Here is a 21,588-nt window from a genome sequence, read left to right as displayed (position 1 = left end):
GGGTCATTTATTTTATTACACTATTAATTAGCTTGATCAGATTTTTAATTTCTCAGATTGCTTGCAAATACAGTTACACAACAGAGGACAATTTGCCAAATTAGAATATCTGTCTGATCTTTTCTCGAGCATGTCTTTGGTCAAGTCCTGAATGAAAATGAAGAACAGCTCTCTCAATGATGCTATGAACATCCCTAAAATCAATGCAATATAATTGAAACCAGACAGACAGTATCAATAGCTAACATTCAGTTACATGTCTTCCCTAAAGCAACCTGTATATGAATGGAATAATTTGGTTGTAGTTGTGCTTAGTGCCACACCTTGTCAATTAGGTATAGGCCGTACGCCTGTCTATATTTCACATTTCTGAACTTATTATAGGTGTCAATGTATTCTTATACAAGCTTCTAAAATTACATTACAGGTGAAAAGCATGACCCTTGATCCAACTGATTATTACATATAAATAAAAAATACATAATAATTACATCCAAAACACAGCATTGTAAAAGGCAATAATGCAGCAATTAAAATCTCAATAACATTGTTTATATTTCATTGGGAAGTAAGGGGACAGACCAACAAAGAAGTCTAGAATTCGACAGAGGACATACGTACAAATGTGAGTTGAGTAACTACAGTATACACCATTCTAAGTCTGCTAAATGCTGGTAGGAAACCTTCAGTGGTTAGGGGAACATAGGCAAGCTTATTCTCATCTATGGTTTCAGTAGTATCATTACAAGATCAACTGACTTAAACTGTGAACATACAACATTTTCATTCACTAACGTAGCTGTACAAATTATACAAGGGCTATGTCTTCTCTTCACCAGTCATAACGCAACCGCAACCTGCGATTATTCTGGCTAACAAAAGCAACAGAGGATAAATTTTGAATTATAACTCAGATAGTCAAACTCCTTTTTGTTTGTTTCAAAGCAATTTTTACAAAAAGAAAAAAAAGCACAGTTTATGAGTGAAAGACATCTCTCTTCTGAATGGACAAATGCAATTATATGAAGCAAACTTCCACCAGTGAACAGCAAATAAACCATTAAGCGTTAACTGGTTTTGGTATGGACTATCTGTACTAGGCCTATAGATAAAGATTGATGAATACAAAGCAACTTCCCACTATGTGACCTTCCTCAACCAAGATGGTTTGATAGTATTAGCAGGTGGCTGAAGGAAATCCACCTGACCCACTAAGCAGTTAACAACCAGAGAGTAAAAAGGGACAATCCCTTTTTTACCTACATATACAGGGTACTACATTGTCTAGAATGAGTCATTCAGTGAAAAGCTATCTATGAGTAGAGTAACTTAAATGTAGCATCAATAGAGTACTAACATTCAATGTTGTTGAGTCTAAGATGTCAAATTGGCAGCATACTGAAGCAATAGATTTAAAGACATACAGTATGTTTTACTATAATCATGCCTGAGTGTGGTCTGTGTTTATGACTTGATACACACACGGACACTTCACATTACTATAGCTGTGGCCTCTCTTTGCACTCAGCACTCAACTGGTCTATATAACGCACTTATGCTTTAAATTCCACCGCTCGGATATACACACCCGCCAAATGTGAAAATAATCTGGCTACTACAGGGAGTGATGAGAGGGGCATCAGGCATGTGGTTTGTCTACTGGGTATGTTGAACTTGACTACTCCTATGAGGTCTACAGGGGGAATGATGCACTACTGAAAAGAAGATGGAATCTCAACGTCTACCTTAAATACATTCAGTCAGAAGATACTGTGTCGTTGTCTTGTGCTGGTTTTTACAACAGTCCGTTTTCAATCAGCCATGTTAGGAAAATGTTTCTCCTTCTCATAACAGCACAATGTACTATTTTTTTAATGTATTATTCCATTACATCAATGCAAATTAATCATAGAAATGTCTATCTAGTAGTATGTATTTCTTAAGTTATTTACACTGTCCATTTTGAACGGTGACATTTCCAACTTCTCAAAAGCAATAACAGGAACAACACAAATAAATACAGCAGCATCATACACCGAGTTGTCATGCTTTCATTAAAATAATGGACTTCTGATTATTTTGTTTTACAGTTCTTTAGGTAGCAATACAAGGAAAATAAACTCATTCACTGACTAAATTAGTTGAATGGTATATTTGGTACATTTTGCCGAATAATCTAAGGGCAGATCTTCAGAAGTCAAAAACATGATGAGCCCAATGTTTTTTATATCACCAGCACTTTGTTCTGTATGGACTAGTGTGGTCTTTTTGGCCTTTTGCGTGTTTAATTAAAGTCGGCGAAACTAAAATACCTCACACACTCAAAGTAAACACATCCTTACTTAATGGTAATGTCTCAATATTCGAGTCATTGTCGAACTTTAGCTTACGGAGGTATGGTTAATGTGACATTTACCTTGGTAATAATTTACCTGCTATCATTGAGTGGGGTTTAAATTGAGAATTATACTATTATTTATCTAGGTTTTCATTCACACTCATCTACACAGAGACATATATCCGACTGTGGTACGATTTTAACAAAGAGTATACTAATGAAAAATAAGTACTATAAAGCATTATGCACCGTTCAACATTGAGTCAATTTCTATTGAGGAGTAATGGGTCAATTCACGCCACTGAGATGGTATTCCTGTCTATGAGGTGAGTATAGACAAGTGAATGTCTCCAAGATTACGAAATGCTGTGGCACTGGTAATGGAAAGAGCAATCCTCTGACTCTAACCCAGAGGAGTAAGGGATTACAATAGGTGACGTGAGTTGGTATCATATCTCATTGTTCACACTCTGGTAATGATGATAGGTCGTTGTTGGTCATTTACAATGGGTTTGGGATGTACCCCGTATTTGTTTAGTTACTTTATGGTCACAATACATCATAAATCCATCATAGGAAGTGTGGCTGGGACTCCACCTTAAGGAAGGGAGGGGAGGTGGAGGGCGGGGGGGGCAAAACAAGTGGTTGGGCATGACCCGTAGGCCACGCCCAGCACCTCAGTTCATTTGTTCAAAGAATTTGTAAGTGGGGTTTTCATAGCCGTGGTTTTGCATTTTGTTGAGCTGGCGTTCCTCTGGGGTCAGCATGGGGTCGACCTGCTGCGAGACACAGAGGGGCCAGGATTATTACGCGCTAAACAGACCAGTTAATGAGTTAAAGATGCAGTGCAATGATTTCAACTCAATCAGGAAAAGTTTGATGTTGATTTCTGACACAATTAGCTTGTAGGACTGAGTGAGAGCCTAACCTTCCCTATGATTGTGCCATTCACTGCAGGCCAGTGTTTCTATCTTTGAGGAACAAATATCCAGTGTTGGAACTTCAGCACCCAGCAACAAAGGAGGCGCAGAATTTGGCTAGTTTGGCAAGTAGCTGTCTGGCTATTGTCTGACAGAGTATGGTACACCTCATTAACTATGCATACTGTCGACCAATCAGAGCATTCATTAAAACCTATCAAACCTGTTTGGTTCTGCTGACAGCCAGAGGGAGTTTCACAGGGCGTTAGTCAAATTTCCACAGTGCTGACAGTTATAATAATTTGGCTAACTTTACATTCACAGGTCCTTTGTTAAATCATACTATGAAATTGAGAAATGCAAATCTCATTGCACTGGACCTTTAATGGACAGCAAATACACCGTTCCAACTTGGGTACAAAATCATCCACAGCTTCTTGACTTGAGACTGCATTTGGGATAAATGAGGTAAAATGAATCCCCTGCTTGGGGTCGTACCTCTACGATGCCATGACTGATAGTGCCGTATGGCTTCCTGCGCACCAGCAGCAGGCTGATTACCATCACCATGGCAATCGCCACGGCCACCACCAGCAACCCCACCATGGCACCACGGTTGAACGTCTCCAAGGCATCAGGTTGCTGAAGGTCGATAGAAACAAATGTGCATTGAGACTTTCAAAAAACGAGGAGACAACAAAGGGACAAAATTAAATTGATCATTTTCCTTTCAATTCATGTTCATTTCGTCAAACAATACTTATCATTCAAAAGAACTGAAATATTTATACAGGACCCTTACCAGTTCATCTCTCTGGATCTCAGGAGACTTGTAGACTACCTGCTTGAGCTCCACAGAGGTGTTGATCTGAGCACAAGACGGTGTGTGTGTGTAAAGAGAGAGGGGGAAATATTATGATAAAGAAACAAGACAACATAAAAAAGGTTGAACATATATACAAGTAGGGGTGGGGTCTGTTTGAAATATCACTACCCATTTACAGTATATTGACCAATAATCATTTTCTTACCTTTTCCTCATATTCATAAGTAGGACCTCTCTCAGATGTGGTATAATCATATTCATCTATTGCAGACACTTAGGACGGAGACAGAAAAGCAACAAAGTTTAGCTATAACCAACAGTAAGAAAGCAGACAAAAATGTTTTAGACTAATATAATTTCAGAGAGCATCATATCACATGGCAAACAGTGCAATTCCATGCTTTAATGGTATTGTATATCCAGCTCACCTTTCTTATTAGGCTGTGGCTCTTTGGAAAGAACAGAGAGAAGGAAGAACATTAACTATAACAGCCTGTGAGAACCATTTTATGATTTTAAAAGTCACTTACACAATATGGATGGGCTTGAGGATGTAGGACGTGTGTGTGTGTGTGTGTGTGTGTGTGTGTGTGGATATGTACCAATGCGGGGAGGGTAGGGCCTATTCTGGAAGGCTCTCTCCTCCTCCTCTTCATCGTCTTTTTCCTCCTCGCTCTCAGCCGGCAGAAGTTCCTCGGTAGTGCGGGTCTCAGAGAAGGAGGTGGTCATGAGCTCACTGATGTCTCCTCGCTCTGCCTTCACCAGCTCTTCTACAGGGAGGGGGGCACAGAAAAAAAAACAGAGGTCACAAGGGCTGATGAGTGCCCTTAATGTGAGTCATATCTAAAAAACTTGAATTAAACTTAACTAACACAACTTTGACAACTGTTCAAATGATAGGCAACAGCAGTTTAGCATACGGATATCATTGTGCAGCTCCTCAGCCAAGGCAGGGACCTTATACAGCAATGCCAGACTCTGGTTCATCCTCTCCTCAATCACATGGAGATGTGTGTACACCTGCAAAATAAGACAACACCCGTTCTGTTTAGGCGTATTACCAAGAGAGGACCAACAGAGCAAGAACAACGAGTTGGTGCACGCACTCAGAAGAGTGAGAATTAGTTCCTTCTCCTGAGAAAAAAATGAAATTTCGGATAGATATTCTATTTATAGATTCATCTGTCTAAAACTGCTTTTCAAGTCAGCAAAGCCTGGCTTTGATCTTAGTGTAACGACAAGAAGATTGGTAGCTGCTTCACCTCTGTGAGTCCAGTATACAGTATATCTAGTATACATGCTAAAATGTGAGCATGCTACGTACTGTAAGTTTAGTGGTAAGCTTGAGCTAGCTTAGAATCTCAAAAGCATTACAGTATGCGCACAGTGTTTGAGTAGTAATACCATAATGGACAAATAGTCCAGTAAACGTAAAAGTCCTGCATTCAAAATTTTACTTAAGTAAAAGTATAGAAGTATTAGCAGTAAAATGTACTTAAGTATCAAAAGTAAAACTACTCATTCTGAAGAACGGTCCCTTTCAGAGTGTTAAATTATTGATGCATTAACCTGTAAGAAGTATTTTAATGTTGTAGGTGGTCTAAGTAACACTAGGTCTAACTAATCAATATACTGCTGTGTAGTTTAAACTCTAACTATACATCATATATTATGAGCTTATTGTATGTTTTGCATGTAAAACCTTATTCTGCAAAGTAACTAGTAACTCAAATAAATGTAGTGGAGTAAAGAGTACAATATTTCCCTCTGAAATGTAGTGGAGTAAAAGTGTAAAGTCTCACAAAATGGAAATACTCAAGTAAAGTGCAAGTACATCAAAACTGTACCCTATTTGAGTAAATGTATTTTGTTACTTTCCACCTCTGTCTCTCTTACACACATTCACTCTCACACACACACACACACACACACACACACACACACACACACACACACACACACACACCTGGAATTTCATCTGCTCAGCCTTCTGGGGGTCCACAGCCTCAATATGCTGGTAATGTCGAAGTGTGTGTCTGCGGTCCTTCTGCTCTGCAGCCATGTATCGCTTCAGAGCCTGCAGCACACGCTCTGGCTGGAAGTGAAGGGAGGGAGAGTCAGGGAATACCAGAGAGCGAGAACTCATCTCCCTTGCACAGCAAAATAATCTAAAGCAGATCTCCGATTGAGGTCAGGTTTAACGTTGTATTTCTGCATTCTTTTCTCTGTACTCCATAGCGACTTCACCTGTGGGGGCTCAGTCTGTACGGCGGTCAGGTAGCTCTCCAGGGCCAGGCGGCGGTTGTTGTTGAGTGTGGCCTCCACCCGGGCTAGATGAGTCTCCACCAGCCTCTGCCTCTCTCCTGCTACCTGCTCCTCCAGCGTCTGCAGCACAGACTGGAAGTGCTGGTGCAGGAGAGAGGAGAGAGGGGAAAGGGAAAACTGGAGATTATAGTCAAATGATGACTAATTATATCACATACTATTAAATGTACACATGAGTATTTTAAGTACTGTATCAAGGCCTGAAAGCAGATTTCCATGGCACATCTCAGCTTACCTCGTTGAGGGCCTGCCGCTCCGACTTTGGCAGATTCTTTGACTGGATGTCTGCCTCTGCCCATTCCTTCATGATCTAAGGGACGGACACACAGTACGACACATGATCATAGTTTCACACTTTTTTTGAGGCATATATTGAATTTTTCTTTGGCTGCTCTACTCTGCAGACATCCTGCATGCAGGTAAACAATCTACATGCCACTGCGGTCTACTGTGCCCCTGCCAGTCTGAGAATTAGTTTGGGGAGTAAGAGGAACGGAACAGCAAATCTCATCCCAGATTATTTAACTGACTGTCTGAAACCTCCTGCCTGCCGACCAACAAAGCATTAGCCTGTTCTCAGCCCTGAGAAATTCACCTCATTGATGCGCTTCATTCTCCGCTCCTCCAGGTCTGTTTTGGCACGCAGGAAGTTGGCATGCTCACTGTCATCCCCTGGCATCTCAAAATAAACATCAACACCATCTGTGGGGCGAGGTGTGGTCACTAGAAGGGAGGGGTAGAAAGAGAGGTCATTACCATCACACAGGCTGCAAGAGCCAGGCAGCTATTATCCTCTTATTAAAAGCACAGCATTGGCCAAAGGTTTCTAAGTGGGCTGAGGAACCAGCAAGGGATTTTTTAGTTCTACTGTCGGACTTAATACTTTCAAGGAAAACAAACTACAGCATCACACACCCAAAGTATATCCCAACCACTTTTAAGTATCAATCAATAAGTTCTTACATCACCTCAGACATAAAATTCCATGTAGACTAAGGAGGTTAATTGTTTTGTAATATTTTTTATTAACGCTACCATGATTTACCATCCTTGATTTGGCTTATTCAAGTTGATGTGTAATGTGACCGACTACTCCATTTATAGCACTAACATGAACCCTACTGAGGCCTGGGGGTAGCTGCGGGTCTGTGATAAGCACCAGTACGCTCTGACACTCAGGTCTTGAGCGTGACTGTGGATAACAGGCTATTGATCCAGATGGCAGGCCAGTGGTCAGTGTTATTGAATTGGAGACCGAGCTGGAGATGAGTAGTGCACCAAATGCATCAGCTAGGCACCCATATGTAACTCCTATATTCAGACACAGAAATGTATGTGCATGTCTGTGTAGATGCATGCATGTGGTGTGTGTGTGTGTGTATGTGTGTGTGTGTGTGTGACACAGAGAGACAGCAAGAGAAAGACAGCTATGAACTCAATTGAATTGCAAAATTGAACTAGTTACTGAACTGCTTTTGAGTATACCGTTGTTGATATGATTGTTGATATGCATTAGATTACTGTTTATTCATTATTAATTTTTAGTCAATGTTGCAATCTCACCCCATTTGAAATACTGTACTGCTTTGGAAATACAGTTTTTTTTGTTTTTTTTGTTATGCCAGTAAAGCATATTTGAATTTGAATTAGAGAGAGGGAGGAGAGGGGGGAGAGAGAGAGAGAGAGAGAGAGAGAGAGAGAGAGAGAGAGCGTAATCCTCCTCTTCACAATACAGGGCGATGGAGTGAAAGAGAGTGCAGGAGATGCACTACACTTCATTCCCCAGAAAGGAAGAGTGAAAGAAAGGGGGAGTGATACTGTCAGCATTTACTCGGTCCCTTTACTGCACTGTTAGCCACCGTTAGAAAACAGGACACAGAGTTCACTGGCTGAAGGCAAAGCTCTTTACAGACCAAACCTAAAGAGCAGGAGGGAGGGACACTCACAGCTGTCTCCCTTTGTTAGAGGTGGGGAGGTGCTGGGCTTGCGGTGCTGGCTTTTCTCGTAGTAGAAGGAGTCCAGATAGTCAGAGGCCTGGTAGGGACCTGAGTCGATGGGGTATTCGTACTCCTCTGGTTCTTTCACCGCTCCTGCCTCTTCCCCCTCCTCCTCTTCCTCTTCCTCCTCCTCATCGACCTCTTCCTCCTCCTCTTCCTCCTCCTCCTCCTCCACCACCTCGTCATCCTCCTCTTCCATATCTGCCTCGTCCACGTCTGCGTCAGGAGAGGGGCTCGGAGTGGGCGGCGTCACTTTGACACTGCGGTATGAGAGGGCATGAGGGTCAGTCGTTAATCTGATTGCCGTCGTCGTATTAAATGAACGACCCATCATGCTATGACATTTATATGTACTGAGGCTAAATGTTTTAGTGCCTTACACAGAATTGAGTTTTCCGCTGGTCTGAGATGTGAGTGTCTGAGCAGGGACAGCATCTCCTCCCTCTGCCTCCCCCTTGCCGCTGGAACTCCCCCTTCCTGGGCAGCACACATACTCCACCCCCCGGAAACGGTCTCCACATCGCAAAAGCATCCCATAGCTGTGGAGCTCCAGACTGTCTGCTGTACATGCCTGGGACAGACAAAAGGATATGAGGGGTGCGGATAGGATTTAACATATAATCAAACAACAAACTGAAGGCAGCGCTCCTACCAAGGTGCAACCAAAAGCTAAGTTGAATAATGCCAGTGAAAAGGAACCACTCTTGCTCACAATGTAACAATATATTTATTTAATCCACAAAGTTAAAAACATTGTTTTGGCCCACAGAGGTCTTCGTCAGCATGTAAAATGTGGTTGGACTAGACAGACTATATTCCTTAGTTAAGGTTAATTAGAGACAGCTGAGGCTGAAGAAGTCCTGTGGAGGCACTATGGGACCAAAATGAGAGCAAAAAATAGAATGCATACCAAAAACATTTAAATATAATAAGGATATAAAAAAGAAGTCTCTAATGTTACACATAAACTATATAAATCTCTAAATTAGGTACAAAAACTTGGGAGTAAAAAAAGGAACACATAAATAAGAATATTTTCGTATTTTAAACAATGACAGGAAATGCATTCTATAACAAGACAAAACAATGAAAAATCCATAGGGCGGCCTCTCTCTGAACATAAGAAGTTGACTGGAGGTGATATGAAGCCGAGATACAGCTTGAACTCTGTCACCTCTCTGCTCTGCAATAAACACCTCAGGCAGGTGTACTGATGAAGTATGATGTGATACACAATACACCACTGTGGAGACTTGTTGGGTCTAGTCTGCTACTGTTGGTAGGACTGGCTGTACAAGGGATGTTAAACATGCACTGAATAGTAAATTGTGAAAAGTGAATAGTTAAGCATTTGCAAAATGCATGAGTGGAAATTTTTTCACAGCTTACTAGCTTCAAATGGGCTAAAAACCTTTCTTTTCCTTATTCACGAATATGCCGATATGTCTATGTGTTTAAAATTAAACTCTCCTTAGGAAAACATCTGCCATATAGCTGCCCCTCTCACCTCCTTAGCAATGTTGTGCCAGTACACATAACTCTCACAGGCATCCATCTGCTCCTGATGGAGAAAACGGCATCGGTCAGGAACCAGCAGGGCCTCACTCACGTACTCCCCCTCTGCAGCATGGATGAGAGAAAGACGGGGGAGCGTAAGAGATTTAACTACACTTCACTGCTGCGTTTGAAAACAGAATATCAAACATAAATGTGCTTTAATAAGGAATGAGAGAGAGAGAGAGAGAGAGAGAGAGAGAGAGAGAGAGAGAGAGAGAGAATATAAATTAAGAGAAAACTAGTGGCGCATGAGCTTTAGAATACATAAAATACATACAACAGAAGTATGATAGTGAGCTAGTATTACTGAGCTGTGGATAGGGTACATAGGTGAGACTGACACAAAATGTAAATGTGTACTGTGCAACCACTTTGAACAGACAAAATGCAGCCAGCAAGTCAAGGACATACCAAAGTGAAAGGGGTGCTTTGCTTGAAGTGAACATACAATATTCATTACGGAAGCCATATATGTCTATCCACTTTTAAATCATTTTGGACCACTGTGTTTAATGCCAATAAGCCAATAAAGCTAATTCACTTTTTAAATGTCGGTGCACAACTCTTAATCAACTCTATCAAATCAAATCAAGTTAAAGCTTAAGTTAAAATTGTAGTTAATTATACTGTGCAGGAGGATATTTGTAAGAATAAGTACAAATAGTGAGACAGGAGTCTTTCTGTCCTCCATGATGTGTTTTGCATAATATTGAACTGTCATTTCGAAATGGCATTTCCAAAACAGGACAGAGGACAGATAATGAAATCAGAGGTTTACTTGCAAACCACAAAAAATCAAGGATGCACCGGATGCTGATTTGGCTGACAAGAATGAATGGGAAGCCCCAAGATTCATTGCAAGAACAACGCATCATGTCCAAACTAGCTGCCATAAATAAACACTGCTACAGTCTTGAGTACAGTAGTCTATAGTCTATAATACAGAGATGGTTTAAACAGCTGGGGATGTGAACACCTGTGCGTCTTAATTGATGGGGTGTCCTCATGCACAGTCCATCTCAAACTGTAAAGGATGTTTTCTCTCCCAGGCAACTTGGGAAGAACGTTCTCCACAAGGACACAAGTATCGACCTGCGTATTGTTGGTATTGATAATTACCTAACGGCAGAGAGGTGTGTTGCTCTTACCTAGACAGCGGTAGGGCAGGACAATGAAGGGGTGCGTCTGGCAGTGGCCCCAGCCTTTCTTACACCAGGCAGGGATGGTGACGGGTCTGAATGACTCCTCTACATGGGAGATCTGAAGAGCTGGGTACATCTGGACATACGGACACATGCGCAGAAGGGCAGAGACACAGAAACAGACAGATAGGCGGATGGACAGAACAGAGGGATAGAAGACGAGAGGTGCAGTGGATAGGGACAGATTGGTCAGAGAAGAATAAAGGTAGTAGGATCAGGGAGGAGGAAGAGGGAGAGCACAGTCAGTGGGGAGAAGACTAACAAGGGAAAGAGTCATGCAACATATTCTCTGGTTCACCTACTACTTATATACGGCAGTGTAAGGCTTTTGTCTGAAGCCATGGTGTGACACGGCAAACTGAAGTTATAATTTCATTGAACATTCTTGTCTTTCAATATTTCCAATTTCACATTTGACTACTTTCAATTAAAATCTAGGCCAATAATTTGAAGCACAAATTCATAATGAGGTTTAATGGTGTAAGAAATGTAGTTGGCTCAGAGTCTGAATGCGTGCTAAAATGCTTTCTTCACAAATGTCAAGGAAAAAGGGAAGGCTTTTGTGAAAAAGCAATCACAGATGCATAATGTGCCAGCTAATCACATTACAGTCAATTCAGGCACGACTGCTGCTTTCTATAGCAGCTGTGCCTTGTTTTGCCTCCAGATGGCGCATGGTTGCACTTTACACTTGCACTAGATCATAACAAATGTATTTTTGAAGCAGGAATGTGTAGACAGTGTGTGTGCCATTGCTTACTTTACAGTAGACTTTACAGAGTACACACATCAGGTAACAAGAGGAAGAGAGGTGGATGGTGGCACAAATGAAATATTGCAATATTCCAATAGACCACCATCACTCCACTATATATGGTCAAATATATAGATTTGATAGGACAGGTGTTAGACAAACCAAATTAGAGAAAAAAGAACAGGAAATTGAATTTGCTGTTTTATTCTGATTGCTATGTCTTCTACAATGTCTTGCTGACTAGATGCTACATTCTCCCAGAACCAGCTCCTGATACAACTGAGTACTCAGCCATTATGGGTGATCCTGATTCGGATTATGCTGATGTTAGTAGCATTGATGTAGACGTGTTCATTACAGTCGTTTAGGTTTATGTTATTTCCCTTGCAACGTTTGATGTGGTGCTTAGATCCCTACCTCCTGACAGTAGGACAGGATCTGGTTGGGCTCGGTGAAGCAGCCCTGGCGGCCCTGAGGGTCCGGCTCCCACTGGCCAGTCTCTGGGTTCATATGCAGTAGCTGACGGCCGCAGAACATGGCAATCTGCGGCTCAGCCACCAGGGGGCCTGGCCCATTCACCTCGGCCATGGCCAGGGCCTTGAGAGGGAGAGAGGGAGAGAGGGGGAGAGAGAGAGAGAGAGAGAGAGAGAGAGAGAGAGAGAGAGAGAGAGGGGAGGGAGGTTTAGATGTTTTCCTGAGAGAGCTGAAGAGGAGTCGATACAAACACAGTGGCGGATATTATAGCGTTTGAGGCTGAACCAGGGAGGCCAGACGATGGATCATTCCCAAATGCACTCCAGTACTATCCTCTATTAGACCAAGGGTGTAGGCAAGAGTGTTTGTGTGCTAGGGAGAGTGTGTGAAGGATCGAAACCGAGAGTGTGGAGGAAGGACGAGGAAGCTAATGCATAGACCAATCAAGCGCACACTGCATGCTTTAAGAGAATATTGGCAAACCTAAAAGTTCAGGAAAGATCCATACCAGACTCCTTGTTGCTGTAACCCTGAAGTGAGTGACAGCAAGAGCCAATAAAAAGCCTGACTTATCGACCGATGGCCTACGCCCCCTGTTTGTTGACAGCACTGAGAGCTGAGAGAAGAAGGAAAGGGTGGATGAAGAAGGTGTATAGGCAAAGATATACAACAGTATGTAAAAGATTGCTCCCTTTGCCCCCCCTCGCCTTCTCTTCCAGCGGCCTTCTAGGATGTTGTTATTGATCGTGGGATATGTTGCCTCTGCCTGGGGGAGGGCCCAGGGGAGCCCACATAGAGGAACAAACAGCAGCTGGGGCTGGGAGTCACGTGTTAATACAAGCTCATTGACCGCTGGGCCACTTCACTACATTAACACAGCACAGAGAGAGCCCAGGGATGAAGAAGAGAGGGGAGTAAGGGAGGGTGGGGAGGGACTAGGTAGAGAGGACAAAGCTCCATAAACAGCACAAACAAGGACATGATCTACCCTGACGTAAACAGACTAAACTGTATTTTCCGGAGGAAAAAATAGAAATCTTGACATCAGTGAGCCTCTAGCATTATTCCTCAAGAATCAAGGAGAAGTACAAAAGTATATCCTCTCTGGATGGATGACTCATCGCTAGTGCAAAAGTGAAATGGCCCTAGACTATCTAACAAAGACAAGCACACAGTCCTTATTTTTGTCTCATGCAGGTTGCATGACTTAAGCAATGCAGAATAATGTAATGTAATGTGTTTCTTAGGGCATCATTTGACAGTAAGATTCACGGCAGAGAACAAGAGTTAATGTTTGCCATCCGACCCTGAAACTCTTCAAAATGGCAACCTGCAGACCCCAAGCCTATGAATGGCTCATATCCTTTTATCTGTGCTGACAGACAGAGAGATAGACCAACTGACTGACAGATGAGACGAGCAATGCTGAGCCAATTAGAAGGAAGATGCCCAAAGGGAAGAAGGAGAGGAGAAAAAATGTGGGCGAGTGACGCCTGATCAAAGGGAAGCCCTGCCTTGGCCGACTGCAGCTAAAGTGTTTGAAGTTCTAATTAAAATTCATACAGAAAAATAAATATATAAAAACCCATGAGTAAATATACAATAAATATAATAGGCCCAGTGCAGTCTATGCATTATAATTGGGCTTAAGATAGGAGGGGAATCTATGATAATGAGTGTGTGGGATTAAAAATAAACCCTCAAATGTAGCTACAACCTTGACAAATGGATTTGCAGCCTCAGAATATTGTAGAATTCTCTGATTGGGTTCAAAGTTCACAGGCAACCCATGCTTTGACCTAAACTTTATTCATTCTAGTTTCACAGTGTGTGATGTTAGATTCTCCTGCAAAAACTGAATGACCGTGTTAGATATTGACTATGCTGAATTGGATCTTTTTATCGGTAAAGCAAAGTGTTTGCGTGGTTGGTGGATAGGCAGAGGAAAACGCTTGCTTAAGCTGCTGAAACAGTCAATCCAGTGTAGCTGCTGAGCTAATGGCTAAATAGATATATCTCTTTGACTCGGGGAAGGTCAGTGCCACAAAAAAATACTTCCGGATATTTGAGAAGATAACCTGGCAGCTCCCCCTGGTCCAGCCTCTTCCCCCTGCCTGCTCTCCACTACTGCACTTGCAGAAAATCAATGCTGCGCGACTGCAACTGTATCGCCACGCTCCCCCCAATCAATAGGAGTCCATCAGGAGCCTGAGGCCCTGACCTCCGGCGTGGCGTGGCCGCACACCCAATCTCCACTCTGATCTGGGACCAGATTAGATCTGCCTCCCGTGATAACCACTAATAAGAAATATCGTTTTGAGAAGTACACTTCTATATGTCTGTTGCTTCTCCTCTTCCTTTGTCTCCTCCTCCTATGTCCTGGCAGCAGAAAAACTCCTGCCTGTCTTTGACCCAGTTTGGAGAATAATCTCTCCTTCCTCATTCGGCTGGTCACCACCAAAACCACCACCGACAACCATGACCACAGAAAAAACATCATGCCTGCCATCCCTTTATATTCATACCCAAAATAGTGAGATCAAAAATACTTTTAGGATGCCACTTGCATTTTGAGTAGGCTAATTGCTGGATAGAAATTTATGTTTTTGTATTTTAAGACTTTATTTACAAAATGCTACATATCCATAAAAATCACTACATTAAGTTCATTGTCCAGTATATCCCAAATCTCAACAATCAGGTCTGTACATTTTGTGGATCTCATTTTTGAAAGAAAAAAAAAACAAAAACAAAAAAAATAACTAATTTGTACAATCAGTTAATCTAATACTGAGGATCTTGAGAGACATCTGACATGACTGTGCTTTAACCTGGGAATGCCAATAGTAAATGATAATGGACAGTATAGCCTTTAAAATTAGGCTATATGTTAATGCTACAATACATATATGTACTTTTATATAAATTGCATCATATTTATTATTGTTATTACCAAGTACTAGATCACATATTATTGATATTTCTGTAAACTCAACTGTAAAATGAAAGCCTCAGCCAGTCCAATTGTGTGTTTCTATAGTTGTTCAGTTAAAGCAAGGTAATTTCTCCTCATTAATTGGTTTAATCATTTTGAGGGCAGGACAGAACTATTTATACAGATTTATTGGTCAGGGTGTGTGTTGTTGCCTTCGTTCACATGTCATAGGGCAGTGTATGGGATGTGCCAAGATGCTAAATTTTCAGTGATAAATCAATCAGTGAACCAAGTGTAGCATCTACCTAATAAAGGCAGTCAAGTGGAAAACAAGCTCTGGCTAAAGGTTGTGGATGAGAGAGGACAGGGCAGGAAAAGTGACTTGGTAATGTTTACAGAAATACATGAGTAAAATGTACTATTCCCACAGTGCTTTGGGTTCTTACAATACAGACACATTGTCAAATTAAATGGCTACAGACTACAAGCTACAGACAGTGGTCCTTTGTTGCAAAGCATTAAGCTTTCATTCACAGCTAAAAATACCTTTTTTCTATAGTTCATGTTGTGAATCAGATGCTTGTGCCTCAATTAAGCTGTTTTGGCCATGTTTTATACCACACAATTATAGCTGTAATTGCCTGTCCTTTGGACTGACAAATACGCAGTCCGAGATTTTCTATGTCTTAGTGGTTTGCTTTTATTGTATTTGAAGCCAATTAGACTATAGAGTGTTAGGACTGTTCTGGTGTGACCACAGCAGTGTAAGTCTCTCCAAACACTCCCAGTCTCCATCAGAGGCTGGCTGAGAAAACCCTGATCCAGTTGGCTTCACAATAATGCTTCACGATCTGTCAACAATTATGCTTCTTCTCCAGGAGAGGATAGGCTGCAGAGCCGCTCTCCTTTCCCCCGTGGACTGCCTTAATTGGACAGTTAAAACTCGATGTCTCAGTGAGAAGAACTGTGGTGTGCTGAAGTGTGCGTGTGTGTATCTGTGTTGCTGTGTGTGGGGCGGTTGGGGCGTGTTAGGTAGTGCTGCCCCACCCCCAGCTTGATCTTGAGTCCCACATATCATGGCCTAGTGCTGAGGAGGCTGAACAGGCAGACAGCCCAGAACCCTGACAGCTCCCCACTGCAGAGAAAGCTGCATCATTAATAACGGCTGGGTGACATAAACCCGGAGACATCGATTGGCTTTCTGCCTTTTCGCCTGGTTCCTTCCCTCTGCTAGCTCCCTTGATATTCTATTTTTCTCTACTTCTCAACATCTACTGTATACTGAGCTGCTGCTCAACTCAGTAATCACCTGTGTGCCGCCATGGTCTCCATAGCAGATAGCATCACAGTGAAACAGTGAGTGCTCCCACACAGTGGAGAGCACAGAGCATACTGGAACAGAAGCTGTGGGGCAACTGGTGCAGATGTGATAATAGCTACTCATCATTTTCACAGATCTCCCTCTGGTAGAGGACATTATGCTGCAGTGTGGAGGATATACTGTATAGTGATGACCCCAATGTCAGTGTGAGGGAGAATAAGAGACTCCAACAACTAGAATCTTGCAGTGTGAATACACCTGCCAGTCAGAGCTGAGCTTGAGCCAGGGCAGTACATTTACATATTCCTCCAACATCATCCACCCTGTCCTAATTAAATTTTCAGCACCTGTTCCACCCTTATGTTGCAGGATGACTTCATCCCGTGTAATGATGCAATCTCCTGGCCCTGCCAGGCAAGCCAGAGCAGAGCAGTGGAGGGGAGGGGAGGAGCCCGCTCATCATTTGTCACCTTTTACAAGCTGCTGCCAGACCATACATTGGATAGCCGTGCCTAAATGTATCAGAGGTTTACAGTAGACAGCAAGTCCTCTGGTACTGCTGTGCTAGGAACAGTTATGTAGCCAGTTATGTAGCTATGTAGCTATATACAGTAGCTAAAAGATAAACATAGACTCTCTAGTCAGAGATGGATGCCAGTGAGTGTTCTTGACACCTGATGATGAATTGGAGACATCAGACCCCTGAGGGGTTAATCCCCACCTAGCAGCAGGGATCTGGGAGATCCCAGCTCACCAAATTACATCACCATGATGTCCCTTGTAATAAGACAACCAAAGACACATCATAGAGATGCAACAACTTGTGAAATTCCAGGATCCATTCATCAATAAAGGTTTTATTTTGACAACTGTGTCATATTTCTTTCATTCTAGCTGGCTTGACACTAGTACAGTTAGTTCAGTTAACCAAGAATCTAACCCTGCCTTGCAGGCTCACCACAATACTAATAATAATCCCAATAATAAACTAAACATGCGGCTACACATTTTTAACTGGGAGATTAAAATGATCTTGATTTGTATCTTCATTTACAGTAGGTTAGTAAATCAGGAATATAGCAGGAAATTGATACTATTATACAAAGATGTTGTTCATTTGGTTTGTTCATTATTTGTAGCTAACCTGGACACCTAGTCTTATTTGATGGCCAACTGGCAACCTTAAGTATTTACTATCATAGCTCCTAGCTACAACGTGTTGAATGTAACTTGCTGAAGTCTGAAATGGGGAATGGAAATAATAGTGATACAATGGAACACAGCCACAACATCATCAGTTGTTAAGTCATGAAATTAGTGCAAAAATCCCAATAGGTTATATCATTAGTACAAAATGTGTTTACCTGATTATTTACAACATCGTGGACTGGCCAACTGTATCACAAGAGAGGTGAACACACACCCCACTCACAAATGGGCCTTACGCATGCATGTGCAACGAACATGTGCACACCCATGCACACACAACACTCTAGCGCATGTGTAGGCTTCCACACACACTCACACACAAACATAGACACAGACAGACAGAAAGACACACACACACACACACACACACACACACGCACACAGGCTGTGTTGTGCCTTCCTGTCCATGTCTTTGTGGCTCTCTGCAGCACAGATGGCTGAATAGTGGGTGGCTGCCTGCTAGGAGCCACTCCCTCACTCTTTCTCTACATTCCCTCTCTAATCTCTCTCTCCCTCCCCTCACGGCTGAGCCCCCCCCCCCCCCCCCCCCCCCCGCTCATTTTCCCCAGCCACCCTATCCTTGCCATCCCTCCAGTCTCCCCTCTCCCTCCCTAACAGCTTTCACACAATGCCTGACACTCCTCTGTTGTTCCTCCCTCCCTAGGCTGGTGCTAAATGGTCAGATAGATTTGGGAGCATTCATCATGGTAATCATGTTTGTTAATTATTCATAGGCTCCATCAGGGCTCTTCCTGGTGTGGCATGTAGTTATTAGAGAGTAGCAACATCAGTCTGCCAGAGGCTCAGGGTGCAGAAGGGACAAAGGAGGATGGAGCAGGTTAGCTCTGCACATTGACACTCATCATTACACTTGCCTGACTAATCGTTGAGGCCATTTAGTTGCTATTCTGAGGAGACTGATGGGCAGAATGGAAAATATTAGACAATACTGTGTTTTATGTATTGTGCTATGGCAGACATCCTGTAAAGCACACACAGCTATAAAGCAACTGAACGCTATTTCATTTTAATATTGAGCATCAACCATTACAATGGAGGCTTTTGGTTGTGAAGATGTGCTAACATCATGGCCTTCACTAAGTCTGGCTTCATCAATCCAGATTACTGCAGTCCAACCTCCAGCTGGGCACACTGGGAGCAGATGGCCCCATAATCACCATGAACCCCCAGGGGTCATCTAGGTCTGAAACAGCAGCCAAAACCCAGCTCCCGATATTTGATTTCATTTCAAGTATGGCTTAAAATACGGGACATGTCTGGCATCATAGCCAGAGAGAGTCCAGAGATTTCCGGGCTGGCAGTGCTAGCCATCTGATGGCTGTGTTTATATAGGAGCATGTTTATTCAGAGCTGTGCTCACTGAGGTCTGTTTATACAGCCCCAGAGTTGCAGATCCATTCTCAAGGTCTAAGCTTATCTTCCCAAGTATCACTCTGCAGGCTGCTGCAGCTGGGGAATAGCAAAGAAGTCAAGACTGAATTATCTCTCTTCTCTAAAGGTCTTTGTCTCCTCCTGGAGTCACAAGACCTTAGTTGGACGCCAGACTTCCCCGATGTATGGCACCATGAGGCTGGGCCGGAGGCTCCTTACCCACATGAATGGACGCTTCACCTTCCCAAGACTCCTACATTCACACATGGGAACACACAGATGGGTCACAATACCAAGGTTACAGATATCCTCCCTCCCTGTCTCTCTCTCTCTCTGTCTTTATCTCTCTCTGTCACACTCATGTGCGTGTACACACACACACACCTGGAATTTCATCTGCTCAGTCTTCTGGGGGTCCACACACCTTAATTATTTCCTATGTACAAGTTATATTGTTACCTGTTTCCTGTGTGCTTGTTCACACTAATGAAACAATTGAACAGAAAGGTAGGACATGTGTCACTGCTAAGACTCATTAAAAGATTTCCATTACTATAAGAACAACATAGGAGACTCCCACAGATACTGAAGCGTGGTTTCATGCGTCGCTCTCCCAGCACCACGGAAAGCCTCCACTGAGCAGCATTTCGTACTCAGGCCAATTATGAAGTTTTGTTGCATTGGGTATGTTGATGAGTAGAAGGCAACACGCACACCACTTGCTTTGTCTCTTTTGTGGTGCAGGGAATCAATTACCCCGAAAAATACAATTCCAAAGAAAAAAAGTCAATTCCCGCACACACTTATCACCTCTGCATTGACGTATTAAAAAGAGTCGACGTTTCGGTCACAAGGACCTTTCTCAAGACATATCAATCATAAAGTGACATAGTGCTTAAATACAGCCCATGATTGCATAATAGTCCACAGCTGTGTTGGAGGTGTGTCCATGATCCCACACAACAGCTCACTCATTCAAGATTCCCTCAACTGTCAAAACATACAATATCTATAATCGTACACATTCAAAATCCTTTTGATATTACTAACAAGCAAAACATTTTTTTCAGGTTAGTGGTATATATATAAGACATAGCCCAAGTCTACAGTATACAAATGCCCCATGGGGTCCTATAACTTCAAATTCATCCATGTACAAATATACAAAATATATATATACCAAAACACATTTTCGGGAGGACATGCCCACCCCAAAAAAAAGGAAAACAGAAAAACAAAAACACCAAAACAAAACAACAAAAGGTGAAAGAAGTCCATCAATATGTAAAATAGTTTATACGTAGAAAAAACTTTTTATATATAAAACACACAGGTCAAAAAGTTTTTCTACCACGGTATAAACTATTTTACATATTGATGGACTTCTTTCGCCTTTTGTTGTTTTGTTTTGGTGTTTTTGTTTTTCTGTTTCCCTTTTTTTGGGTGGGCATGTCCTCCCGAAAATGTGTTTTGGTAAATATATATTTTATATATTTGTACATGGATGAATTTGAAGTTATAGGACCCCATGGGGCATTTGTATACTGTAGACTTGAGCTGTCTTATATATACCACTAACCTGAAAAAAATGTTTTGCTTGTTAGTAATATCAAAAGGATTTTGAATGTGTACGATTATAGATATTGTATGTTTTGACAGTTGAGGGAATCTTGAATGAGTGAGCTGTTGTGTGGGATCATGGACACACCTCCAACACAGCTGTGGACTATTATGCAATCATGGGCTGTATTTAAGCACTATGTCACTTTATGATTGATATGTCTTGAGAAAGGTCCTTGTGACCGAAACGTCGACTCTTTTTAATAAATCAATGCAGAGGTGATAAGTATGTCCGGGAATTGACTTTTTTTCTTTGGAATTGCATTGGGTATGTTGGTCATATAGTCATGTCTGCCTCTCTGTTCCACCCACATGTCAACAAATGCCTCTTCTGAGTCATGGACCATCATCACGCCACGCTGTGTGCGTGTTCTGTCCTGTAGTGAAAAGACAAAAATACAAGGGATGTTGGCCGATTCGCAATCCTCTCAGTGCCAACAACTCCCACAGAAAACACCTCAACTGAGTAATGTAATAACGTTTCAGAAATTCAGCCTGCCGAACGTAGAGTCTGGAAGCAGTAGGCTACATGCCTGTGTAAATGAGGCTTTTCAACACACAAACAAACTGAAATGGCCGGCCTTCTGGGTGGTATTCCAGAAAGCGGGTTTAGTGAAAACTCTGAGTTTGTTAACCCTGAGATGAGGGAAACTCTGGGTTTTCAGTTCCAGAAAGAGAGGTAACTTAAACTCTGGGTCAGTTACCACGGTAACTGACA

At 42.3% G+C, this 21,588-nt stretch overlaps 1 protein-coding gene across 3 annotated transcripts in view; it reads right to left on the bottom strand.

Moving 5' to 3' along the window:
• The window catches only part of aplp1 (amyloid beta (A4) precursor-like protein 1), a 36,418-nt gene continuing 14,830 nt past the window's right edge, over window positions 1–21,588 (bottom strand). The window contains exons 2-18 of one of the 3 annotated variants that reach the window (XM_071900100.2): window positions 12,337–12,516; window positions 11,112–11,241; window positions 9,914–10,026; window positions 8,787–8,977; window positions 8,585–8,666; window positions 8,356–8,536; window positions 7,005–7,132; window positions 6,645–6,719; window positions 6,332–6,490; window positions 6,051–6,179; window positions 5,005–5,104; window positions 4,687–4,854; window positions 4,513–4,533; window positions 4,290–4,357; window positions 4,061–4,126; window positions 3,757–3,900; window positions 1–3,117 (exon numbers count right to left, since the gene is read on the bottom strand). In XM_071900100.2, the coding sequence (XP_071756201.1) occupies window positions 3,016–3,117; window positions 3,757–3,900; window positions 4,061–4,126; window positions 4,290–4,357; window positions 4,513–4,533; window positions 4,687–4,854; window positions 5,005–5,104; window positions 6,051–6,179; window positions 6,332–6,490; window positions 6,645–6,719; window positions 7,005–7,132; window positions 8,356–8,536; window positions 8,585–8,666; window positions 8,787–8,977; window positions 9,914–10,026; window positions 11,112–11,241; window positions 12,337–12,516 (2,037 nt within the window). In that variant the 3' untranslated portion in view covers window positions 1–3,015. Of the gene's footprint in view, window positions 3,118–3,756; window positions 3,901–4,060; window positions 4,127–4,289; window positions 4,358–4,512; window positions 4,534–4,686; window positions 4,855–5,004; window positions 5,105–6,050; window positions 6,180–6,331; window positions 6,491–6,644; window positions 6,720–7,004; window positions 7,133–8,355; window positions 8,667–8,786; window positions 8,978–9,913; window positions 10,027–11,111; window positions 11,242–12,336; window positions 12,517–21,588 lie in introns of all 3 variants that reach the window. The other 2 variants (XM_071900098.2, XM_071900099.2) reach the window with 2 other exon arrangements.

Source organism: Centroberyx gerrardi, chromosome 12 (assembly GCF_048128805.1).
Source record: "Centroberyx gerrardi isolate f3 chromosome 12, fCenGer3.hap1.cur.20231027, whole genome shotgun sequence".
In the NCBI taxonomy this organism is placed as follows: Eukaryota; Metazoa; Chordata; class Actinopteri; order Beryciformes; family Berycidae; genus Centroberyx; species Centroberyx gerrardi.
This window is presented reverse-complemented; position numbering and strand designations above follow the sequence as displayed.